The sequence below is a fragment of the Ascaphus truei genome, chromosome 15 (genome assembly GCF_040206685.1).
Source record: "Ascaphus truei isolate aAscTru1 chromosome 15, aAscTru1.hap1, whole genome shotgun sequence".
NCBI lineage: Eukaryota > Metazoa > Chordata > Amphibia > Anura > Ascaphidae > Ascaphus > Ascaphus truei.
The window spans coordinates 38,183,164-38,205,805 of NC_134497.1; the positions used below are offsets into that span (position 1 = coordinate 38,183,164).

A 22,642-nucleotide genomic window follows, 5' to 3' on the forward strand; every position below is an offset into this window, starting at 1 on the left:
CTTCTCTCTCTACTCCTCCCCTCTCTCCTATTGGTATGCCCTCCTTTGTAACCCGTCTGTCTACTTCTTCCTCGCTCTGCATAGTTCCTGTTTCCCTGTGTGTACCTGACCTATGCTGTGCTCCCTCTGTGTCCCTGCTGTTTCCTGCTCCTGTGTTATCTTGGATTTCCCTGACTTTTGACCCCTGCTTGTCCCAGGCCTTAGATGGGAGACTCTGCTCTCTGGTACCCCTATGAACCTTGCTACGTACTCTACTTCGTTGACCTCTGGCTTCCTAGGACCTGGCTTTTACCCTGATGATTCTACTCTCTGGACTCCTGGACATTGGCACACGGACACGACTATTCTCACGGACACCCCCAAGCATTGCAAGTATAAATAGCTCTCTTCCAACAGGCCCAGCAATGCTATACCACACTCCGGGCTTGCTCCCACTGCTGTGGGTGTGTGATGTCATACCGTTCCCACGTCAGTACTGGGGTCTTGCCAGGTCTGTGTGCATACAGGCGTGACACATGTTAACCAAACCACATTTCTCCGCCATATAAAAATATTCCGTTCGGTTAATCCGAGAGGGCTGAAAATTGCCATACACTCATGCCGGAGGCATGACACCTGGTGGCCAAATCTCAGGCCTCTAGCCCTCACCGAACCAGAGATAATGATTTCAGGTTTTATACAATTTTAAAACCGGCAACATATTTTCCCTCATGGCGGCCAATAGCGGCGACCGTAACTATACATACGAAATACCCTCCGTTCGGTTAGTCTGAGAGGGCTGAAAACTGCCATGCAAATTCCAGCCCTCCAGCTATCACCGAACCAGAGATAGGCATATCAGGTTTTAAATTTTTTTAAACCTAGCATCTTTTTTCCGCCATTGATGTCAATGGCGACGACCCTCGTGGCGAGCGTGACCGTCAGACCCGGTTGGGGTCGAGTGAGGGGGTCCCCACGAGCTAGGGGCAGAAAGAATTTTATCGCTTGCTGCCCCAGAACCAAAGTTATAAACTTTAATAGGTGTTGAACTTGGCCGTAACCGAGTTCTCACGGCAATTTAGTGATCAAAGCTCTTTCCTTGAAACTGTAGTGGCCCTCGGATACTGCGGTTTGGCAGACATCCAACATGGTTACAATGTATCACTTATTCCTTGGAAAGCGGACTCTAGGCATTTCCTGTAGAAATGCATGGCTCCATTCATTAGGGAAACTCCACTCAGACTCTCGGGTTCCATCTGCTGGTCTTTCTCGGTATAATGCCAAAACCTTCTCAATCTCCATTGAATCCTATGGAGACCCAATGGTGACCTATGTGACAGTGCTGGCAAATTGTGGGTAAAAAGGCGGGAAGGGGAACAAAGGGCCATAAATCCTCAACCACAGGTAACCCTTTCCCTCCCGACCTGATCCCAGTGCATGTGCTTGGTGTAAACACTGTATGAGCAGGAACACATTTAACCAGGGAACTACATTAAAACCAAAGGGGAAAACATTTTGTGCTGAAGCAGGAGAATGCATATAAATTATTACACATAATTACATTAAACCCTCGCCTCCTGGACGGTTGTAGGGGTTGCCAGTTGGGGAGTATCCCCTTTTATACCGGGCTAGCAACCCTCCCTTCCCCGTCACAATACGGTATCTGAATGATATGTTAAAATAACTTTAATACAAAGGTGAATTAAGAACTCAAACATTAAAATAAATTGATAAAATGAAATGAGGGTCTCAGGAGAGTGTGCGGCTGTCGAGAACCCAATCGTTTAATTGATTGATATATTGATAATGCCAATTGGTAAATCCTGAAGCAATTAACCATTTCTAATTCCTGCTAGTTTTGACTAATTAGTCACAATATGAGTGTTTAGTAATGGTTTACCATTTAGTAGCTGGCTCCCTTCAGCTGGTGCAAGAAAAAGTGATTCAGGCGCTCCTCTATGAGGCAAATATAATGTGAATTAAATAAATTATATTAAATAAATTATAAATGTGCTCATTTAATTTAATAAACGTGCAAATGTGTTTTATAACAATGATATAAGTGATTTATAATAATGAGGAGCGCAGATATCACCATATGTGGAGAAAATAAACAATATTTAGTGTAGTTGTTTCTTAGATGGGAGACATCTTTGCTATAAACAGAAATGGGGACTCACACTTTCCCAGTGAATATACAGCAGTGGATGACCAAATGGATTGTCAGCTCATTTGAACTCAGCGCGTTTTTCCTCAAAGTAAACCAGAAAAATCACACTCTTAGTGCAACATTGTATGTTCAATATATGTTGTATTATAATGAATAGTAGCACACTTACATGTCAATAATGTGGCATGTACACATAGAAATTAAAGGTGGCCCGATTTCTTTAGGCTCCCTTACTGCGTCGCGTCACTTCCGGCGGTCGTCCGTGTCACTTCCGGTTATGGACGATCCCGTTTTCGGTGCCGCAGGTGCAGGTCGGTCACAGTCGACCTGAGCTGGCAATCCATTTGGTCATCCACTGCTGTATATTTACTGGGAAAGTGTGAGTTCCCATTTCTGTTTATACCAAAGACGTCTCCCATCTAAGAAACAACTACACTAAATATTGTTTATTTTTTCCACATATGGTGATATCTGCGCTCTCCAAAATCTGTCCCTACAGCTGGGCAGAGGAAATAATGGTACAAATCAGAATATCTCTAGGAGTTAAATAGCGGCCATCTGAACCTGGGAACCCATTAAAGAAAATTGATATTGCCACTTGGTAGCAGCTAGACACAGCTTTTCCCTGCTATTTGTGACGAATTAGTGACATTAAGAGCTGTAGTAACCGATAAATTGCCACTTAGTATCTCTAACTAAGGTAGAGGAATTTAGGATTTGCTCTATATATTTTTGTGAGTCATATATAATGGTTAACTGGATCCAGAAAACAATTGCCAGATAATTGGACTTGATAGCAGGGGATGGGGGGCTAACTTGACTGATGTAATAGTCCGGGTTGCCCAAAAGAGATCTATAATTTCTTAACACATAGAGCGGTGATCACTCATATATAGCGAATAGAGCTCTAAAGTGAAAGTAAGAGGTTTAGCTGTAATGGGAGTCAAACTGCCTGTATACATGGGCAGGTGATCCTAGTTAAATGGACCCTGTGTCTTAGCTGTCAGCGCTGTATGCTTAAAAAGCGTTAATATAGCAGTCTCCAAATCAGCTGAGCCACTATGTGAAACCGTGTCAGACCCCTCTCGTAGCCAGTAAAATAGTACATTAGAGCCGCGCTGCATAGGGAGATCGTGTCCAGAGACGCGCTGTGAAAATCTCACATGAATGACACATTGACGATTCAAGCTGCAGGTCCAGGGATAGAGTAAACCCCGAGAGATAACATCTAAAGATACCAATCAGGATTCCCATGCTCACACCGGGCCGTGTGAGTAAATAGATTATATTTCCCCACCATCTCCATCCTACATACTTGTGTATATTATTACATACATGGACTGATCGGTAGATAGTGTGTATATTTATACCTTTCTCCTTCCCATCCATTTGATTTTCATATATTTGACTCTGCGCTCCCTAACTTTTCTTCACCCACGTCTATGAGGATCCTGGAAAGATCCTATTGGGTTTGTGCATGTAAGGGTAACACATCACTGCAATATTACCCATAATTATCCTTGGTCTAGAGAGAGCACCTTAGTTTTTTTCCTCCACACCTATCTACCCACCTGGGGTAGATTTTTGTCTCTACCGTAGTCTGTATCAATCTTCCAATTTCACCTATTTCCACCAAGTGTGGTTTTTCTCTGAGAGATATATGGGCATGTGTACCCACAAGTTTGTGCCAGACTGGGTATACTTAACCCCCCGCTGGGATTGATGTAGGAGTGTACCCACCAAAAGGATATTCCTCTCTCCTTTCCACCATACCAGCTGCTTAGGAAGCTATTATCCTTAGGTAGCACCCTTACAGTATAGGGCGAGCGTGATCAGTTTTTTGTTCTCATCCACATCTGCCTGGTAACACAAAGCTCACTTTGCAACCCCCTTAAATTAACACCATACCAAAATGGTAATAAAACTTACATTAGAAGCGGTTGGTGGCAGAGGGTCCGTCTGCGCCTAATGCCGACGGCCAATTGGACACGGCGTAACTATTCCAATTCACAGCTAAGTGAGGCTACAGACAGCTTCAGCATAATGGGCAACGCACATTTTATTAGAACCAACAGCACGGAAATATAAATCATAATTAAGAACATTATTCTTTAAATAAAACTACAATAAGAATGATACAAATAACCAGCATTTAAAAAGTCATAACTTTTTAATACTTTTAAAATGCTTGTTTTATGCACCATAAACGAAAATCACTTGTCATTGTGATTTAGCGTAACACAGATACACATGTGCACTTATATGTGAGCGTCTTAGTCGCTGGTTATCCCTAAACATGCCTGGCTTTAGAGAAAGGTCTCTCCCCTGTGCATCCTCCTGTGAGCTCAGGATGGATAACCGACTAAATTCCTTCCCACATTCCCCACATACATATGGTCTCTTCCCTGTGTGTCCCCCCATGTGTCCTCAGGTTGGATAACAGACTAAATCCCATGTTTGTCCAGGCTGGATAAGTCACTAAATCCATTCCCACATTCCCAACACACATGCGGTCTCTCCCCTGTGTGTGATCAGGCTGGATAACTGACTAAATCCCCACATACATGCGGTCTCTCCCCTGTGTGTTCTCTTGTGTGTGTTCAGGTTGGTTGACACACTAAATCCCTTCCCACATTCCCCACATAATTACTGTCTCTCCCCTGTGTGTCCTCTTGTGTTTGTCCAGGCTGAAAAAGTCACCAAATCCCTCCCCACATTCCTCACATACATACCTTGTGTGTGTTCTCTTGTGTGTGTTAAGGTGGGATAACCGACTAAATCCCTTCCCACATTCCCCACATACATGTGGTCTCTCCCCTGTGTGTCTCGTCATGTGTGTGTTAAGGTTGGATAACTGACTAAATCCCTTCCCACATTCCCCACATACATGCGGTCTCTCCCCTGTGTGTGTCCTCTTGTGTGTGTTTAGGCTGGATAACTGACTAAATCCCTTCCCACATTCCCCACATACATGTGGTTTCTCCCCTGTGTGTGTCCTCTTGTGTGGGTCCAGGCTGGATAACCGACTAAATCCCTTCCCACATTCTCCACATACATGCGGTCTCTCCCCTGTGTGTGTCCTCTTGTGTGTGTTCAGGCTGGATGACACACTATATCCCTTCCCACATTCCCCACATACATGCGGTCTCTCCCCTGTGTGTGTCCTCTTGTGTTTGTTCAGGCTGGATAAGTAACTAAATCCATTCCCACATTCCCCACATACATGCGGTCTCTCCCCTGTGTGTGTTCTCTTGTGTGTGTTCAGGTTAGATAACTCACTAAATCCCTTCCCACATTCCCCACATACATGCGGTCTCTCCCCTGTGTGTGTCCTCTTGTGTGTGTCCAAGCTGGATAACCGACTAAATCCCTTCCCACATTCCCCACATACATGCGGTCTCTCCCCTGTGTGTGTTCTCTTGTGTGTGTTAAGGTGGGATGACTGACTAAATCCCTTCCCACATTCCCCACATACATGCGGTCTCTCCCCTGTGTGTGACCTCATGTGCATGTTCAGGCTGGATAACTGACTAAATCCCTTCCCACATTCCCCACATACATGCGGTCTCTCCCCTGTGTGTGTCCTCTTGTGTTTTTCCAGGCTGGACAAGTCACTAAATCCCTTCCCACATTCCCCACATACATATGGTCTCTCCCTTGTGTGTGTTCTCTTGTGTGTGTTAAGGTGGGATAACTGACTAAATCCCTTCCCACATTCCCCACATACAAGCGGTCTCTCCCCTGTGTGTGTCCTCTTGTGTGTGTCCAGGTTAGATAAGTCACTAAATCCTGTCCCACATTCCCCACATACATGCGGTCTCTCCCCTGCCTGTGCCCTCTTCTGTAGGTTCTGGTCTGATAACCAAGTCAGACTCTTCTCACTTTCTCCAAGATCATTTCCTGTGGCCGCTGCTAATATATATATTTTTGAATGAGAAGCAGTAACATTGTTTATTAATTGCATTGACTGGTTGAAAGATGCATTTTCTGTCATATTTATTGGAATGTTGCAAGATTGTTCTGTCCTCATCTTTTCCATATACTCATTTGGGTGTTTGAACTTCAGATGTTTGAGGAGGTTACCTGACTGCTAAAAGCAACCTTGCAGTGTTGGCATGGGTGGATTATTGGTGCTTGGCTTTGTACTAGATGAGACAAAAAAAGTCACTGTTACACAAACTGTCTTACAAAAGGTCATGCAGGAGAGATAAGTTGTTATATCACAAAAAGTACAGGACGAAAGTAAACTGTAGATGTACATTGTAAAAATGAAGAGTTTACACAACATGTGCAGCATGAGGGCCGGGAGAATAGATGTAGTGGATCATACATTTAAAGTGGTTAATAATATTTAACGATTTAAAAGGAAATCTCACTAACTGCAAAACACCAATTAAAGTGGCAGAAATCTTTTCAAATCCTTTGATAGATAGAAGTCGATAGTTTCAGTTGTGAAGGTATAATTAAAAAAATTTGTACAATGAATAGAATACGTCTCATTAGAAGCTCACATATCAGTCACCGGGTGTTCCCGTTACCGCACCATGTACCAGGTCTCTAATAGTTATAGGATGACCCAACCTTCTGTTACATCTCCATTGTTAAGTTAAGCACAAAATGCCCAATGATTGTATTTGACATCACAGATGTTATTCAGACTTAATTAAGCTATACCAAAATTATCCAGTGAATTCCAGAACTGTGTTAATTTTTTACAACAATGGTTTAGAGGTTCTTTTTCTATTTTTTAGAGAACAAGGAGTCTGTACTTGTGTTACTGATTCTCCCCATACAAATATTATTACACACAATGATGTGTATGTATGTATATCAGCTCAACCCCGTTATAACGCGATCCGTTACAACGCAGATCCGCTTATAACGCGATGCAAGCGTGGCTCCCAATTTTCATATTTATGAATACTTTTCAACACGATTATTAGTGTCTTAAATGCTTTATTGTACAATGCTTTCAATTGTACATTATTTCTAATGTGATCTGCTTATAGCGCGATGCGATTCTTTGGACCCCAAGCACAGCATTATAAGGGGGTTGAGCTCTATAGGATATTGGGCACTAGTCTGGAAAGTGGGTGGAGGTAGGTGATGTGGGTAATGGCGGTACTTGCCCCGGGGAGGGTGGTTAGGCTTCCCATGGGGGGTGGATGTGGTGGTGAGAGGGGTTAACCCCTTAATCACCTTAGCGACTAGAATGGCAATGCTTTACTGGACACTATCGGGGTCAACAGGGTTAGCTAATGTTTTCTTTTAATAAAGTATTAACCCCTTTGGTGCCTCTGGTATACCTTTGTAACCAGAGGCATAAAGCGGGTTAATGTTATTTCTATCATAGTTTTCTGTAATAATAGACATTACAGAAGCCTATGACAGAAATATTTACCCAATGCGGTATGTAGCACATTATTAACGGTCACGTTTATTGCAATATCGCGAGATTGGCCTAAATATCGCATCCAGTTAATTACCACAATCTTGATATATACCACAATAAAATTGCGGTAATAACACCCGTTATTTTATTTCCCTGGGTGTGATATTAGCTCCACTTTAACAGACAAACCAAGAACTAACCATGCTTTACTAGCCACTAAGGTGCCAAAGGGGGGTAGGTAATGTAATGTTTATATTATCCCCTGTGTATTGTATTGTATGTCTTTATTTATATAGCGCCATTCATGTACATAGCGCTTCACAGTAGTAATACATGTGGTAATCAAATAAATAACAGATAATATAAATAACAGATCATGGGAATAAGTGCTTTAGACATAAAAGTAACATTAAGGAGGAGGAGTCCCTGCCCCGAGGAGCTTACAGTCTAATTGTTAGATAGGGAACGTACGGAGACAGTAGGAGGGAGTTCTGGTAAGTGCGTCTGCAGGGGGCCAAGTTTTATGTATCATGTGTTCAGAATATCCACAGTGCTATTCATATGCTTCTTTAAGCAAGTGTGTCTTAAGGTGGGTCTTAAAGGTGGATAGACAGGGTGCTAGTCGGGTACTGAGGGGAAGGGCATTCCAGAGGTGTGGGGCAGTCAGTGAAAAAGGTTTAAGGCGGAGAGGGCTTTAGATACAAAGGGGGTAGAAAGAAGACATCCTTGAGAAGAACGCAAGAGTCTGGATGGTGCATAACGAGAAATTAGGGCTGAGATGTAAGGAGGGGCAGAAGAGTGTAAAGCTTTAAAAGTGAGGAGAAGAATGGAGTGTGAGATGCAGGATTTGATCGGAAGCCAGGAGAGGAATTTCATGAGGGGAGATGCCGAGACAGATCTAGGAAAAAGTCGAGTGATTCTGGCAGCAGCGATTAGGATAGATTGTAGGGGAGACAGGTGAGAGGCAGGAAGGCCGGACAGCAGGAGGTTACAGTAATCAAGACGGGAAAGAATGAGGGCCTGAGTCAGAGTTTTAGCAGTCGAGCAACAGAGGAAAGGGGTAGTTAGCTAGTCATGGAAACCGATGGACTACTAAGGGGTTAATATGTACTGTAATGTATTTTAATAACTATTTTATCATCTATGCCATGTTGGTTTAGCTAATAATAATAATAGTAGTTTGTTCTTGTATACTGTAGCACTGCTATTTTTACATGTCAGTGTCTTCACTCAATGAACAGCTCCTTCCTCTATCTTATTCTGCCTATGAATATAATGGGCAGTATATTGGCCATTATATACATAGGAAAGACAGGGCTAATGCCAGCCTGGAGTAGGTGATAAAATATTTGCGGTATTTCTGCCGTTCATCTCGTTACGATAAATATCTAAACTTGATGCATGGCAGTTTTAATTGAAAATGCGGTATTATGCCTGGTTTTTAATCAGATCCAGTTATTTCAACGGGTCCAATAAAAAATGCTTTATTTTTCGCGCTGCAACGCTGATTCGTTGAACGATAAAACTAAGGCACTTTTATATGGGCGGTAATACAGCATTTTTGGTTACCACAGCTTGATGTATCTGGCCCTTTGACTCAAGTTAGGTTTAGTGATATTAAGTTCTAGTTGACCAGTAATGGTGTATGCAGATCTATCACTATTTACAATTTAACATCAGTAATAAGACAATAGAGATGTAACAACCACGTAACACACATATTCCTGATTACCTGGTGCTGGAGCGTTACTTTCCCACAGCGTACCCCACTTGATGCCAAGTTCTTGTCCATATTCATCTCCATACCAGACCAGGAGCTCTGAGTGTGGGGGGAGGTCTGTGCAGGTTCTGTAGTAGATTTCCCTGTGGTACTGCAACGCCACAAGGTTCTGTTCTTCCTCGTTTCTCACAATTTACAAACCTAAAATTGGGACAGTTAGTGAGGTCTCAAAGTAATGTCTATTTTATAAAGGAAGAGCTGAAAAAAGATACAAGTTATTAATAATGTGACTTATTTATTTATAACATATTTTACCAGGAAGTAATACATTGAGAGTTACCTCTCGTTTTCAAGTATGTCCTGGGCACAGAGTAAAACAAATAACACATGGTTACAAGTACAGTTACATAAATGAACAGGGTATACATTATATACAAGACATTGCGTGCACAGTTAAAGAAAACATATATTATGAGCGTATGAAACAGTTACAGACCAGATTAAAGTGTGAGACAGCCTTAGATTTGAAAGAACTTAAACTGGTGGTGGATGTGAGAGTCTCTGGTAGGTTGTTCCAGTTTTGGGGTGCACGGAAGGAGAAGGAGGAACGGCCGGATACTTTGTTGAGCCTTGGGACCATGAATAGTCTTTTGGAGTCTGATCTCAGGTGATAAGTGCTGCAAGTGGTAGGGGTGAGGAGCTTGTTCAGGTAGCTGGGTAGCTTGCCCATGAAGAATTTAAAGGCAAGACAGAAAAGGTGAACTTTGCGCCTAGACTCTAGTGTTGACCAATCTAGTTCTTTGAGCATTTCGCAGTGATGTGTGTTGTAGTTGCAATGGAGAACAAAACGACAAATTGAATTGTAGAGGGTGTCAAGTTTGCTAAGGTGGGTTTGAGCAGCCGAGCCATATACTATGTCTCCATAGTCAATAATTGGCATTAGCATCTGCTGTGCGATACGCTTTCTGACCAGGAGACTTAGGGAGGATTTGTTCCTGTAAAGTACCCCTAGTTTGGCATAGGTCTTGGCTGTCAGGGTATCAATGTGCATCCCGAATGTTAAGTGGGAGTCAAACCATAAGCCCAGGTATTTAAAACTAGTGACAGGTGTTAGGGTGGTGTTAGCGTTGGTTCTAATCAGGAGCTCAGTCACTGGAAGCTTTACAAATTTAGTCTTGGTCCCAAATACCATTGTTACAATCTTGTCAGTGTTTAAAAACAGTTTGTTTTGGGAAATCCAGTTTTCGAGTCTCAAAAAGTCAGACTGAAGTATGTGTTGAAGGTCAGAGAGGCTATGGCTGTGTGCATATAGGATTGTGTCATCTGCATACATGTGTATTGAGGCTTCCTTACAAGCTGTGGGAAGATCATTAATGAACACTGAGAAAAGTAGGGGCCCCAGAACAGAGCCTTGTGGGACACCACAGGTGATATCCAGGGGGTTGGAGTTAGAGCCTGAGATGGACACATGTTGGGATCTTCCTGATAGGTAGGACTGAAACCAGTTTAAAGCATGTTTCCCAATTCCAGAGCTCTGGAGTTTGTTAAGCAGGATAGCATGATCAACTGTGTCAAAAGCCTTTGCAAAATCTAGGAATACTGCACCAGTGAGTTGTCCCCGTTCCATTCCACACTGGATTTCATTGCAAACTTTTAGCAGGGTAGTTACGGTGGAGTGTTTGGGACGAAACCCAGATTGGAATTGGCTAGGGAAATTTGTCTTGGTGTAGAAATCGCTCAATTGGGAGTGGACACATTTTTCCATGACTTTGGATAGAATTGGGAGAAGTGAGATTTAGAAAAAGGGAGGGAAGGAAAACACAAAATGGATGTGTCTCCTAAAAGAATTCACTATACTGCACTCCTACTTGATTTAAAATTTAACTTTTAATATATTTACATAAAACATATGTTACCAAAACGTCGTGTATTGTGCATTAAAAATAAATTAAATTAACAAGACCAAGCGTCCGTGTCAGTGAATGTGCGTTGGAATGGTCTCAAACAGCGAATTGTAGTTGAGATAGCAGGACACAAGATGCTAATAGTCAGGGTATAAACCCCTCTGGGGCACCTATGAGACCAGGTACATGTATATATAAATATAACTAACAGACTCAGTGAATGATTGTATCGTGAAAATACTGCAGTCCTGCTTGGACTTATAAACCACAGAGCACTTAGGGATGTTAGTTTAAGGGTGTATTACCATCCACTAGGTATAGAAGTGCAACTGATAGTGTGATAATGGAGGGTAAATGATTCACAGCATAGTGAAGCAATTGTTCACAGCATTTTGGTCAGTGAGTCATTATACAGCACACTCCAAATGAACATGTCATATAGAAAGCAGGAAGGCTTGCGCACTGAGTGTTAGTAAAAGTAACCAATTTAGATCTACATAGATAGAGCCAGGAGACTACAGAACACTACATAAAAGCAGCTCCAAGTAGGAGACTGACAACATTGCGCGTCCAACGCGCGTTTCCCTCCAGCAAAGGAGCTTCCTCAGGGACAAATTTGTTGGACGCGCAATGTTGTCAGTCTCCTACTTGGTATGAACAGGAAAAGCCAGGGGAGCGGTTGTACCTTAAAATAAAAACAAAATCTGCATAGTGTGATAATGTTACGCACAATAAAGTGGTTTCTAAGAAACTTAGAAAACTATATGGGAAGGCTATAACACATATAACCACCCAAGAATGGTATAAACACCAAGAGGAGTTAAGACCTTAAGCAGAGACAAACACAGGGATAAACAAAACACTTTTATCCATAAATGAATGAATTGGAGGCTTACAGAATCCAAAAGGATTAACAGCATTGGGAGTAGGTAATCATCCGATCATCCAGTCACTGCTACTGCTGCACTGCTGCACGCCACCCGACTGTGTCTCGAACAGCCGTCACGTCACTTCCGGAATCCCGGCCGGTTGGAGATGACGTCACAGGCTCCGTGTTCTCTCTCACTCAGTCTCAGGGTCACACTCAACGCGTTTCGACGCACTAAAATGACGTCTTCATCAGGAGTGTTTGTGACCTGTTCTAAGGGTCTTTATATACCCACTCAAACATATGTTAACCCCTCCTCCAAAAGGTTAATCATTTAAATATCCTAGCATCTGGGCAGCAATGATATCTATCCCATTGATCTAGGTACACATTAGGAACAAGAGATTTTATACAATACATAAAATAACCATAACAGAAAGATTCTCTCTTTAGCTTTTTAAGAGAAGAATCATATTAAAATTATACATACAATTTTATTATACATAAAAATCAATAAAACATTATAGCATTGGAACTCACTATAACTAGTTCCTAAAACTAGGGGACGACGATGGATGTATCTTAAAAGACATGAAACAAAAGAATGTTAAGGAATTAAAAGTTAAGGAAACAGGAATTCCATATCTCATACATCAAAAGAAAGAAACTGTGCACATATACAGAGCAGATGTTATAAAATCTATTAAAATATTATCACATTTCAATAAAAAAGAGGGGCTTTAATTTAAATGTTAAAAATGAATTATCTTATAAAAAGGCACCCAATTCAAAATCCACATTTAGGCCCTGAGGAACTAAAGTTTTCAACATAAAAATCCAAAAGCTTTCTCTTTTTTTAAGTGCTGTATTTCTATCCCCACCTCTCCAATGGGGCAGTACATGCTCAAGGACAGTAAACCTCAGGCCTGATGCGTCGCCATTGTGTTTTAAAATAAAATGATGGGATAAAAGATGGGTCGTTACCCCCCTTCTAATGTTACCCACATGTTCTAAAACACGTGTCCTTATGGGCCGTGTGGTTTGACCCACATATTGTAGCCCACAAGGACATTGTATCAGATATATAACATGATCAGATTTACATGTGGTATGTTGCTTAATCTGAAACTGTTGTTTCGAAATGTTTGACTTAAAACCAAATTTATCGTCTGCTCTGTATTTACATGCAGTGCACATTGTGCATCCAAAAAAGCCCTTGATTTGGGGCAACCACCTATTACTGTTATTCTTAACCTTAGGTAATGCACTTGGTGCAAGTCTATCCTTTAAATTATTAGCTTTCTTAAAGATTACCATAGGCTGGTCTGTGACTATGTCACCTAATATTGAGTCATTTTTGACAATGTGCCAATATTTCCGAATTATTTTAGTAATTCTGTCTGACTGTCTGTTATAGTTTGTTATAAACGTAAAATCAAAGTTCTTTTTAGGCCTTATTTTAACATTATCAAGCAGGAGGTTTTCTCTTTCCAAAACTTCCACCTTTTCTACTGCATCTTTGATAGTCTTATTCTCATAGTTTTTTTTCTTTAAATCTATCCTGCAGGAAAAGAGACTGTTCACGGAAGGTGTTATCGTCTGAACAGTTTCTTCTGATACGCCTCAGTTGTCCATATGGTACATTTTTTAACCATTTGGGATGGTGACAGCTAAGGGGAGAAATATAATTATTTATATCCACCTCTTTGAAGAAAGTCTGAGTACTGATCAATCCACCATCAATGATGACTGTTATGTCGAGGAAATTAACCCTTTCCTGACTATATTCGCAGGTAAATTTTATTAAATTTATTAAGAAAGCTAATAATTTAAAGGATAGACTTGCACCAAGTGCATTACCTAAGGTTAAGAATAACAGTAATAGGTGGTTGCCCCAAATCAAGGGCTTTTTTGGATGCACAATGTGCACTGCATGTAAATACAGAGCAGACGATAAATTTGGTTTTAAGTCAAACATTTCGAAACAACAGTTTCAGATTAAGCAACATACCACATGTAAATCTGATCATGTTATATATCTGATACAATGTCCTTGTGGGCTACAATATGTGGGTCAAACCACACGGCCCATAAGGACACGTGTTTTAGAACATGTGGGTAACATTAGAAGGGGGGTAACGACCCATCTTTTATCCCATCATTTTATTTTAAAACACAATGGCGACGCATCAGGCCTGAGGTTTACTGTCCTTGAGCATGTACTGCCCCATTGGAGAGGTGGGGATAGAAATACAGCACTTAAAAAAAGAGAAAGCTTTTGGATTTTTATGTTGAAAACTTTAGTTCCTCAGGGCCTAAATGTGGATTTTGAATTGGGTGCCTTTTTATAAGATAATTCATTTTTAACATTTAAATTAAAGCCCCTCTTTTTTATTGAAATGTGATAATATTTTAATAGATTTTATAACATCTGCTCTGTATATGTGCACAGTTTCTTTCTTTTGATGTATGAGATATGGAATTCCTGTTTCCTTAACTTTTAATTCCTTAACATTCTTTTGTTTCATGTCTTTTAAGATACATCCATCGTCGTCCCCTAGTTTTAGGAACTAGTTATAGTGAGTTCCAATGCTATAATGTTTTATTGATTTTTATGTATAATAAAATTGTATGTATAATTTTAATATGATTCTTCTCTTAAAAAGCTAAAGAGAGAATCTTTCTGTTATGGTTATTTTATGTATTGTATAAAATCTCTTGTTCCTAATGTGTACCTAGATCAATGGGATAGATATCATTGCTGCCCAGATGCTAGGATATTTAAATGATTAACCTTTTGGAGGAGGGGTTAACATATGTTTGAGTGGGTATATAAAGACCCTTAGAACAGGTCACAAACACTCCTGATGAAGACGTCATTTTAGTGCGTCGAAACGCGTTGAGTGTGACCCTGAGACTGAGTGAGAGAGAACACGGAGCCTGTGACGTCATCTCCAACCGGCCGGGATTCCGGAAGTGACGTGACGGCTGTTCGAGACACAGTCGGGTGGCGTGCAGCAGTGCAGCAGTAGCAGTGACTGGATGATCGGATGATTACCTACTCCCAATGCTGTTAATCCTTTTGGATTCTGTAAGCCTCCAATTCATTCATTTATGGATAAAAGTGTTTTGTTTATCCCTGTGTTTGTCTCTGCTTAAGGTCTTAACTCCTCTTGGTGTTTATACCATTCTTGGGTGGTTATATGTGTTATAGCCTTCCCATATAGTTTTCTAAGTTTCTTAGAAACCACTTTATTGTGCGTAACATTATCACACTATGCAGATTTTGTTTTTATTTTAAGGTACAACCGCTCCCCTGGCTTTTCCTGTTCATACTGTTTCCTGGACCCTGAAACAGTCCATCTAAGGGTTTGAGTGTATTATTATACCCATATTTGCACTTGTTTTATTTTTATTATAATATCACATTGCATTTTTGTATATCACATTTATACACTTTATTTTATTTATAGTATTAGAGCGCCATCTACTGTTTGTTTGCTATAGTCTCCTACTTGGAGCTGCTTTTATGTAGTGTTCTGTAGTCTCCTGGCTCTACACTACCGACACGTTTAATCCGAGCACGGCTAGCACCGCAAGCCGGGGGATGCCCCGGCGTGCTAGCCGCACTCCCTCAGCGTGCCGCGCGTCACGCGTCATCGGGTGCCTGCGCCCCCTGCACGCGCGTCCAGGGCTCCCCGAGGGAGCCCTGGTGTCCCGCGATGTGGGGGACGGCGGCAGGGGGTTCCGGGGGACCCGGCAGCGGGAGGGAGAGCGCCCCGATCGGAGGGCGCTCTTCCGCTGCTTCGGCGCGCGCCCGGCACGCGCCAGGTTACTGCTGCGGCCGAGAACGGGCAAATGCTCGAATAAACTCGGCCGCAGCAGTATGTACGTAGATCTAAATTGGTTACTTTTACTAACCTGCTTTCTACATGACATGTTCATTTGGAGTGTGCTGTATAATGACTCACTGACCAAAATGCTGTGAACAATTGCTTCACTATGCTGTGAATCATTTACCCTCCATTATCACACTATCAGTTGCACTTCTATACTTAGTGGATGGTAATACACTTCTAACTAACATCCCTAAGTGCTCTGTGGTTTATAAGTCCAAGCAGGACTGCAGTATTTTCACGATACAATCATTCACTGAGTCTGTTAGTTATATTTATATATACATGTACCTGGTCTCATAGGTGCCCCAGAGGGGTTTATACCCTGACTATTAGCGTCTTGTGTCCTGCTATCTCAACTACAATTCGCTGTTTGAGACCATTCCAACGCACATTCACTGACACGGACGCTTGGTCTTGTTAATTTAATTTATTTTTAATGCACAATACACGACGTTTTGGTAACATATGTTTTATGTAAATATATTAAAAGTTAAATTTTAAATCAAGTAGGAGTGCAGTATAGTGAATTCTTTTAGGAGACACATCCATTTTGTGTTTTCCTTCCCTCCCTTTTTCTGATTCACTTTTCAGTTCACAGTTTGCACCCACTTTTTTGATTACCATATATTCACCCATTATTTTGTTTCAATTGGTGTGGTTTTGTGATCACTCCCTAACCCTAGTGTTTTCTCTAAGAAGTTAGATTTGCCTGTAATTTGAGACAGTGTTTTTGTCCCCACTTTTGAAGATTGGGACAACTCTGGCAGTTTTTCAGGTCTTAGGGATATGGCCTGCAGACAGGATAGAGTTGACTATGGACGCAATTGGTTTGGCAATGGCTGGGGCACCAAGTCGTAGGAACCTAGATTGTAGTAAATCGGGTCCACATTGGCTGCTTAGTTTTAGTTTGAGGAGCGCTTGTATAATCTCCTCTTCAGATACTGGGCCAAATTGAAAACTGTGGGCAGTGTTGGGAGGGGGTGGGACTGTAGGGATACTCCCAGGATGAGATTCATGTTTGGGGTTTGTGCTGCGTTTCGCTAATAAGTTAGTGGCACACCCCACAAAGTAATCATTGAATGCATTTGCAATGTCAGTGGGGTTTGTCAGAGTATTATCCCCCTTAGTGATATTACTTGGTTGTTGATGGTTAGGAGGCTGGAATATATTGTTGATAACCTTCCAGAAGTTAGCTGGGTTTGATGTATTCTGGTGGAGATTGTCAGAGTAATATTGTGCTTTTGCATGCCTTGTTTGCCTTGTGCACATGTTCCGCATGCATCTGTAGTGATTGAGATCCTTGGTAGTGCCAGTTACTTTGTAGCTTTTCCACAAGGCATCCCTGAACTGGTAGAGTGCTATAAGGTCAGGTGTAACCCATGGAAGGTGGGCCCCCCGTACCCTTATTTTGCGTAGTGGAGCATGGGTATCGCAGAGTTTTAAGAACTCGGATTGGAAATAGTCGAGCGCAGAATCAGGGTCGGGAATTAAATCGATTCTGTGCCATGGGCAGTTGGTAAGGTCATCCAGAAACTGTTGTGGGTTAAAGTTTTTAAATGTTCTAGTGAGGAGAACTTTAGGGCTTGATTGGGACGGTTTAATTTTCCTTACACAGTACACTATTGCATGGTCACTGAAAATATCAGGAAGGATGCCAGAGGATTGGATTCTGCTGGGGTTTGAGGAGAGAATCCAGTCTAGCAAGGAATGGTTATGCGATTTCAGGTTTATCCGTGTGGGTTTGGAAATGAGTTGCGATAGGTTAAGTGACTTGAGTTGTATGTGGATTTTGTGGTTTTTAGGGTCAAGCCAGTTGAAGTTGAATTCCCCAAGAACTAGCAGCTCACTCTTCTCATTCAGAGAGGAAATGGAGCCAAGAAATTGGGTGATATCAGTCAAGGATTGTAGAGGGGCTGTAGGGGGGCGGTAGATGCCAGCAAGCAAGATGGGCTTAGAAAACGGGAGGCAGATTTTGCCAACTAGAATTTCAAAAGAGGGTGGGCTTGGTGGGCAATTTAACAGTGTAAATTGTAATGTGTCTGCAATATAAAATAACACCCCTCCTCCTCTCTTTGACCTATCTCTCCTAAAAATGGAGTATCCCTGAATGGCAATATTAGCATCAGGGGTTTTAGGGGATAGCCATGTTTCTGTAAGAACGATGGCTTTGGGTTTATGCATAAGGCACCATGCCCTTAGTTCATCCAGTTTGGGCAGCAGGCTCTGGATGTTTATATGGGCGACAGATAGCCCTTTTTGGAATTTAAAGGTGGAATTCTCAGGGGCATGGGACAGAGCTGAAATGGGAGGACCTGGGTTAGGTTCAATATCACCTGCTAAAGAGAGTAATAGTATGAGTAGAAATTTGGTTAGTTGTTTGCAAGTTGTAGTTTTGTGGTGTTTGCCATTTGAGTGAGCAGTGGTTGGTGTGCTGGTTTTTAGAGTTCTCCACCAACATTCAGTAGATAGTGCAAGGCTTTTGAGTAGTCCATGGTGTATGGTGATGTTGGGTGTGGTCCAGGATGGAGGAGTTTGTAGTGGATAGAGAGAGTAACATCTCCATGAGGCCAGGAGAAAGAAAAAAGTTAAAATACATAGCAGGTTCATGATGCTAGAGGTAGGCAGTGCTGCAAGGAGCTGTTGTGAGCAGAGTGAGTGTGAGCAGACTAACAGCATGGGTGTGCCTGTTTCTTGTCAAATGTTTAGCTGTATTGCAATGCTAGAGTCAGTTCAGGGTTTCAGTGTATTGTGCAGTCAGTTTTGGGAGAGACTGCAGTAAATAAGTTGTAAAGGGGTGGGGGGTTGAAATAGGCAGGTTAGGAAGCTTGGGATCATAGTGTGATCTGAATAGCTTACCGTTTGTTGTCTTGAGTAAAAGAGTTTGCAGTAGATCCAGTCCCCAGTCACCTCTAGTCAAACTATAGTCTAACTGTATTTATCACTTAAAAACCTCACTTTAAATGCCTCACTGTCTAATGCCAATTGCAGTTCCTGCAGATTGCAGGAGAGGTGTTTGATATATACAGCTAAAACAGTCACATGACCCTCCCCCTCCCCAATCAATCAGCTTGTTCCATTTGGTCAATTAACAGCACAAAGTTAAGAGAAAAAAAAAAAAACTTTTACAATTCAAACATACTAACTTATATCAAATTTACAAGGCCAGAGTCAGTCTTTTACACAGGATTTGAACATCAGGAACATACTTATATCAAATCTACTTGTCTTTTCTTTCTTCTCTACAATTTTTGAGGTGAACAGAAGTTAATTGTAACGATGCGCGGAACTCGCCCCCAGCGGCGTGTCCCTTCCTTACCTGTTTACTTCTGATCGCCGCCCTCTAGCTGCGAGTCAAGATCCTGTGTCTTTAAGGATTCTGAAGCTTATGACGCCATCTTGCTTCCTGGCAAATCCTGCCCTCTTCCTCCTGACAGGGAGTAAGCCTCTCTTTGACTTTCTCTTTGCTATTAGTTATTTGCTGCCTGCCCTGGTGCCTGCTAGTACTATCATCGCATGTTGTTCCTGCCTGGACCTCCTTGGGACCTTTATTCATCTCCTTTGGATTCCTGAAGACTGGGACAGTCACTCGTATACTACTGAGGTTAGTTTACCGTCGGGTAGTGTAGGTATCTGCTTAGTAGGGTTCACCTTGACGTGGTCGCAGGCTTATAATTCCTTGGCCAATGGATTAAACTAAGAACCCTTATGTTATATTTAGTTTTGCTGCACCCTGCTGTTTCTGGCACTATGCCTTTAAGGAGGATGGACGTCCTCCAAGAAGCAACATCCTGGTGAATGTTACCTTGTGCTCTGGACTCTACCTCCCCTGCTCCTTACTTGTGGCTTACCTTCAAACCCTGCGTTGGTGCCTGAGAATGCTCGCACTCCCGCTCTGCTGTCAGAGCATGCACACGCATGCAGCTGGACTAGTCGTGTCTCTGAGCTTGGCTCCGCACCTCCGAATGTGTCGCGCATTCTCCTGCATACGGCGCGGTCACGTGACTACATGCGCCGATCCCCAGCTGCGTGGCAACTCACTCCCTCCGTGTCCCCTGCGGCTTGCCCACCTCGCTATAGGGTCCTTCCCTTTCCCTGCGCTTGTGTGTGAGGCGCACAAGCGTGACATTAATGGAGCAATGTATATACGATGGCTCACTTGTATGTACCCACAGTTTGAAAGGAATGGGAGCCACAGGCCACACCAGTGACTACTTTCTTATCACTTAAAAAAAAAAAAAAAAACACTGTTGTAATCCTTGACACAATGACACAAGTGCCACAAACGTGAGTTTTCTTCCGATGGAACTAAACAGAAACAGAAAGTGGGGTTGATGTAACAAGGTGTTGTAGCCGGAATGTGTTCCATTAGCAACCTGAGCATATAACAGGCCCTGGACTGATTTGGAAACTGGACTATAGAAAAAGCCTTGAGCCACAGTCTAAGGCCTGGGACCTGCTGCGCCCGGCGGTGCGGGCGGCTGCACGAGCTTTCCCCACCAGCAGGGGTATCCTCCCGAGCCAGTCCCAGTCCCCCCTCACGGCACAGCTCACTACACGCTGTGACGCGTGAGCCGCTAGGGGATTCAAGAGAATTGTGATCCCTAGCGTCGATGCGTCACGTGGTGTGGCTGTGAGCCAATGAGGAGGGGAGGCTTCGGGAGGAGGGGAGGCTTCGGGGAGCGGGGAGGAGAGTGTGGAGGGAAAGCAGCGTGAGTGCCTGTGTGTGTGTATGTGTGTGCCTCTCTGTGTGTGTATGTGTATGTGTGTGCCTGCCTGTGTGTGTGTGTGCCTGAGTGTCAGCGTGTGAGTAGGGCAGCCCGCAGCAGCTCCCAGCCTGAGCCCATGGAGGGGGGGGGGTAGCGGGTCCCTCCGCTTAAATCACGCCCCCTCCGCTTAAACCACGCCCCCCCTCCCACTCCAGCCCCGGCTCCCGCTCCCTACAGACCGCATATCGCGGTCTGTGTCTGTCAGCGCCCCGCCTGTCTGCAGGTCGGGCGCGCTGACTGAGGGAACGGGGCCTTAGCCTAATGAGGTAACAATGTCGGTTTGGGCTTGAATAAGAAAACTAAAAAAGTGGAACCAGCCCCTGTAAGAAAAGTGTAACATTATGCTCAAGTGCAGGGTCATGAACACATATGATCAAATACAGAAATGCTGTTTAAAGCTTAAAACGAGTCAGTATGGAAATGTATCATGCCAAGCACACCTCTGAGGAAGGCAGGCATGGCCTTGATGTCTCTGATGCAGAGAAGGAGGACATCATGTTATTAAAGCAGGAAAATAAAAAGGTGAGAGCGCACATGAAGTCTCAGGCTGAGTCCCCGCTGGCGCTGAGCACGCTATGCGCCTGGCGCGCTTACCTTCTTCAATGTGGATCAACACATCCTCTCTCCCGCTGTGCTTGTGCGCTCATGCGCATGCACACACACACACGCTCTCCCAAGCGTTTTGCTTGGGGAGACAAGGGAGAGATAATTTCGAGCTGAGAGCAGGGTCACATGACCCTGCTCTGACAAATGGGAAGTGAGAGGGAATGTTCTACTCTCCTATCACACACAAACACACACACAAACACTGAATTCAGCAGAGAGAAGTGGAAAAGAGGGGGGCAAATGGACAGAGGGGGGGCAAACGGACTGAGAGGGGGGGCAAACGGACAGAGGGGGGGCAAACGGACAGAGGGGGGGCAAACGGACAGAGGGGGGGCAAACGGACAGAGGGGGGCAAACGGACAGAGGGGGGCAAACGGACAGAGGGGGCAAACGGACAGAGGGGGACAAACGGACAGAGGGGGGGCAAACGGACTGAGGGGGGAAACAGACTGAGGGGGCAAACAGACTGAGGGGGAGCAAACGGACTGAGGGGGGGGCAAATGGACTGAGGGGGGCAAATGGACTGAGGGGGGGCAAACAGACAGAGGGGGGGCAAACGGACAGAGGGGGGGATACCGGACAGAGGGGGGGCAAACGGACAGAGGGGGGGGCAAACGGACAGAGGGGGGGCAAATGGACTGAGGGGGGGCAAATGGACTGAGGGGGGGCAAATGGACTGAGGGGAGGCAAACAGACAGGGGGGGGCCAAACGGACAGAGGGGGGGGCAAACGGACAGAGGGGGGGCAAACGGACAGAGGGGGGGGCAAACGGACAGAGGGGGGGCAAACGGACAGAGGGGGGGCAAACGGACAGAGGGGGGGCAAACGGACAGAGGGGTGCAAACAGAGTGCTGCTGTGGTGGGGGGGCAAACGGAGTGCTGCTATGTGGTGGTGGGGTGGCAAACGGAGTGCTGTGGTGGGGGGAGAAGGGAGAGAGAAAGAGAGAGGGGGAGAAGGGAGAGAGAGTGAGAGGGGGGAAAGAGAGAGGGAGAGAGAGGGAGAGAGAGAGGGGGAGAATGGAGAGAGAGGGGGGGAAGGGAGAGAGGGGGAGAGAGAGGGGGAGAAGGGAGAGAGGGGGGAGAAGGGAGAGAGGGAGGGAGAAGGGAGAGAGGGGGAGAGAGGGAGGGAGAAGGGAGAGAGGGGGAAAGAGGGGGGGAGAAAGGGGAGAGAGGGGGGAGAAGGGAGAGAGGGGGTGAAGGGAGAGAGAGAGGGGAGAAGGGAGAGAGAGAGGGGGAGAAGGGAGAGAGAAAGGGGGAGAAGGGAGAGAGAGAAGGGGGAGAAGGGAGAGAGGGGGGAGAAGGGAGAGAGGGGGGGAGAAGGGAGAGAGGGGGGGAGAA

At 44.0% G+C, this 22,642-nt stretch overlaps 2 protein-coding genes across 5 annotated transcripts in view; one reads left to right on the forward strand and one right to left on the reverse strand.

Annotated features, from left to right (window-relative positions):
• LOC142466820 (uncharacterized) overlaps positions 1-22,642 on the forward strand; it is a 186,684-nt gene that overhangs the window by 115,715 nt on the left and 48,327 nt on the right. The gene's annotated exons all lie outside the window — the stretch shown is intronic.
• LOC142466821 (uncharacterized) lies at positions 4,069-11,120 on the reverse strand. Its single transcript, XM_075572297.1, has 2 exons — positions 9,274-11,120; positions 4,069-6,294 (listed from the first exon to the last, which is right to left on the reverse strand). Exon 2 carries the CDS (start codon positions 6,186-6,188, stop codon positions 4,767-4,769), a length of 1,422 nt encoding a protein of 473 aa, XP_075428412.1. The 5' UTR covers positions 6,189-6,294; positions 9,274-11,120; the 3' UTR covers positions 4,069-4,766.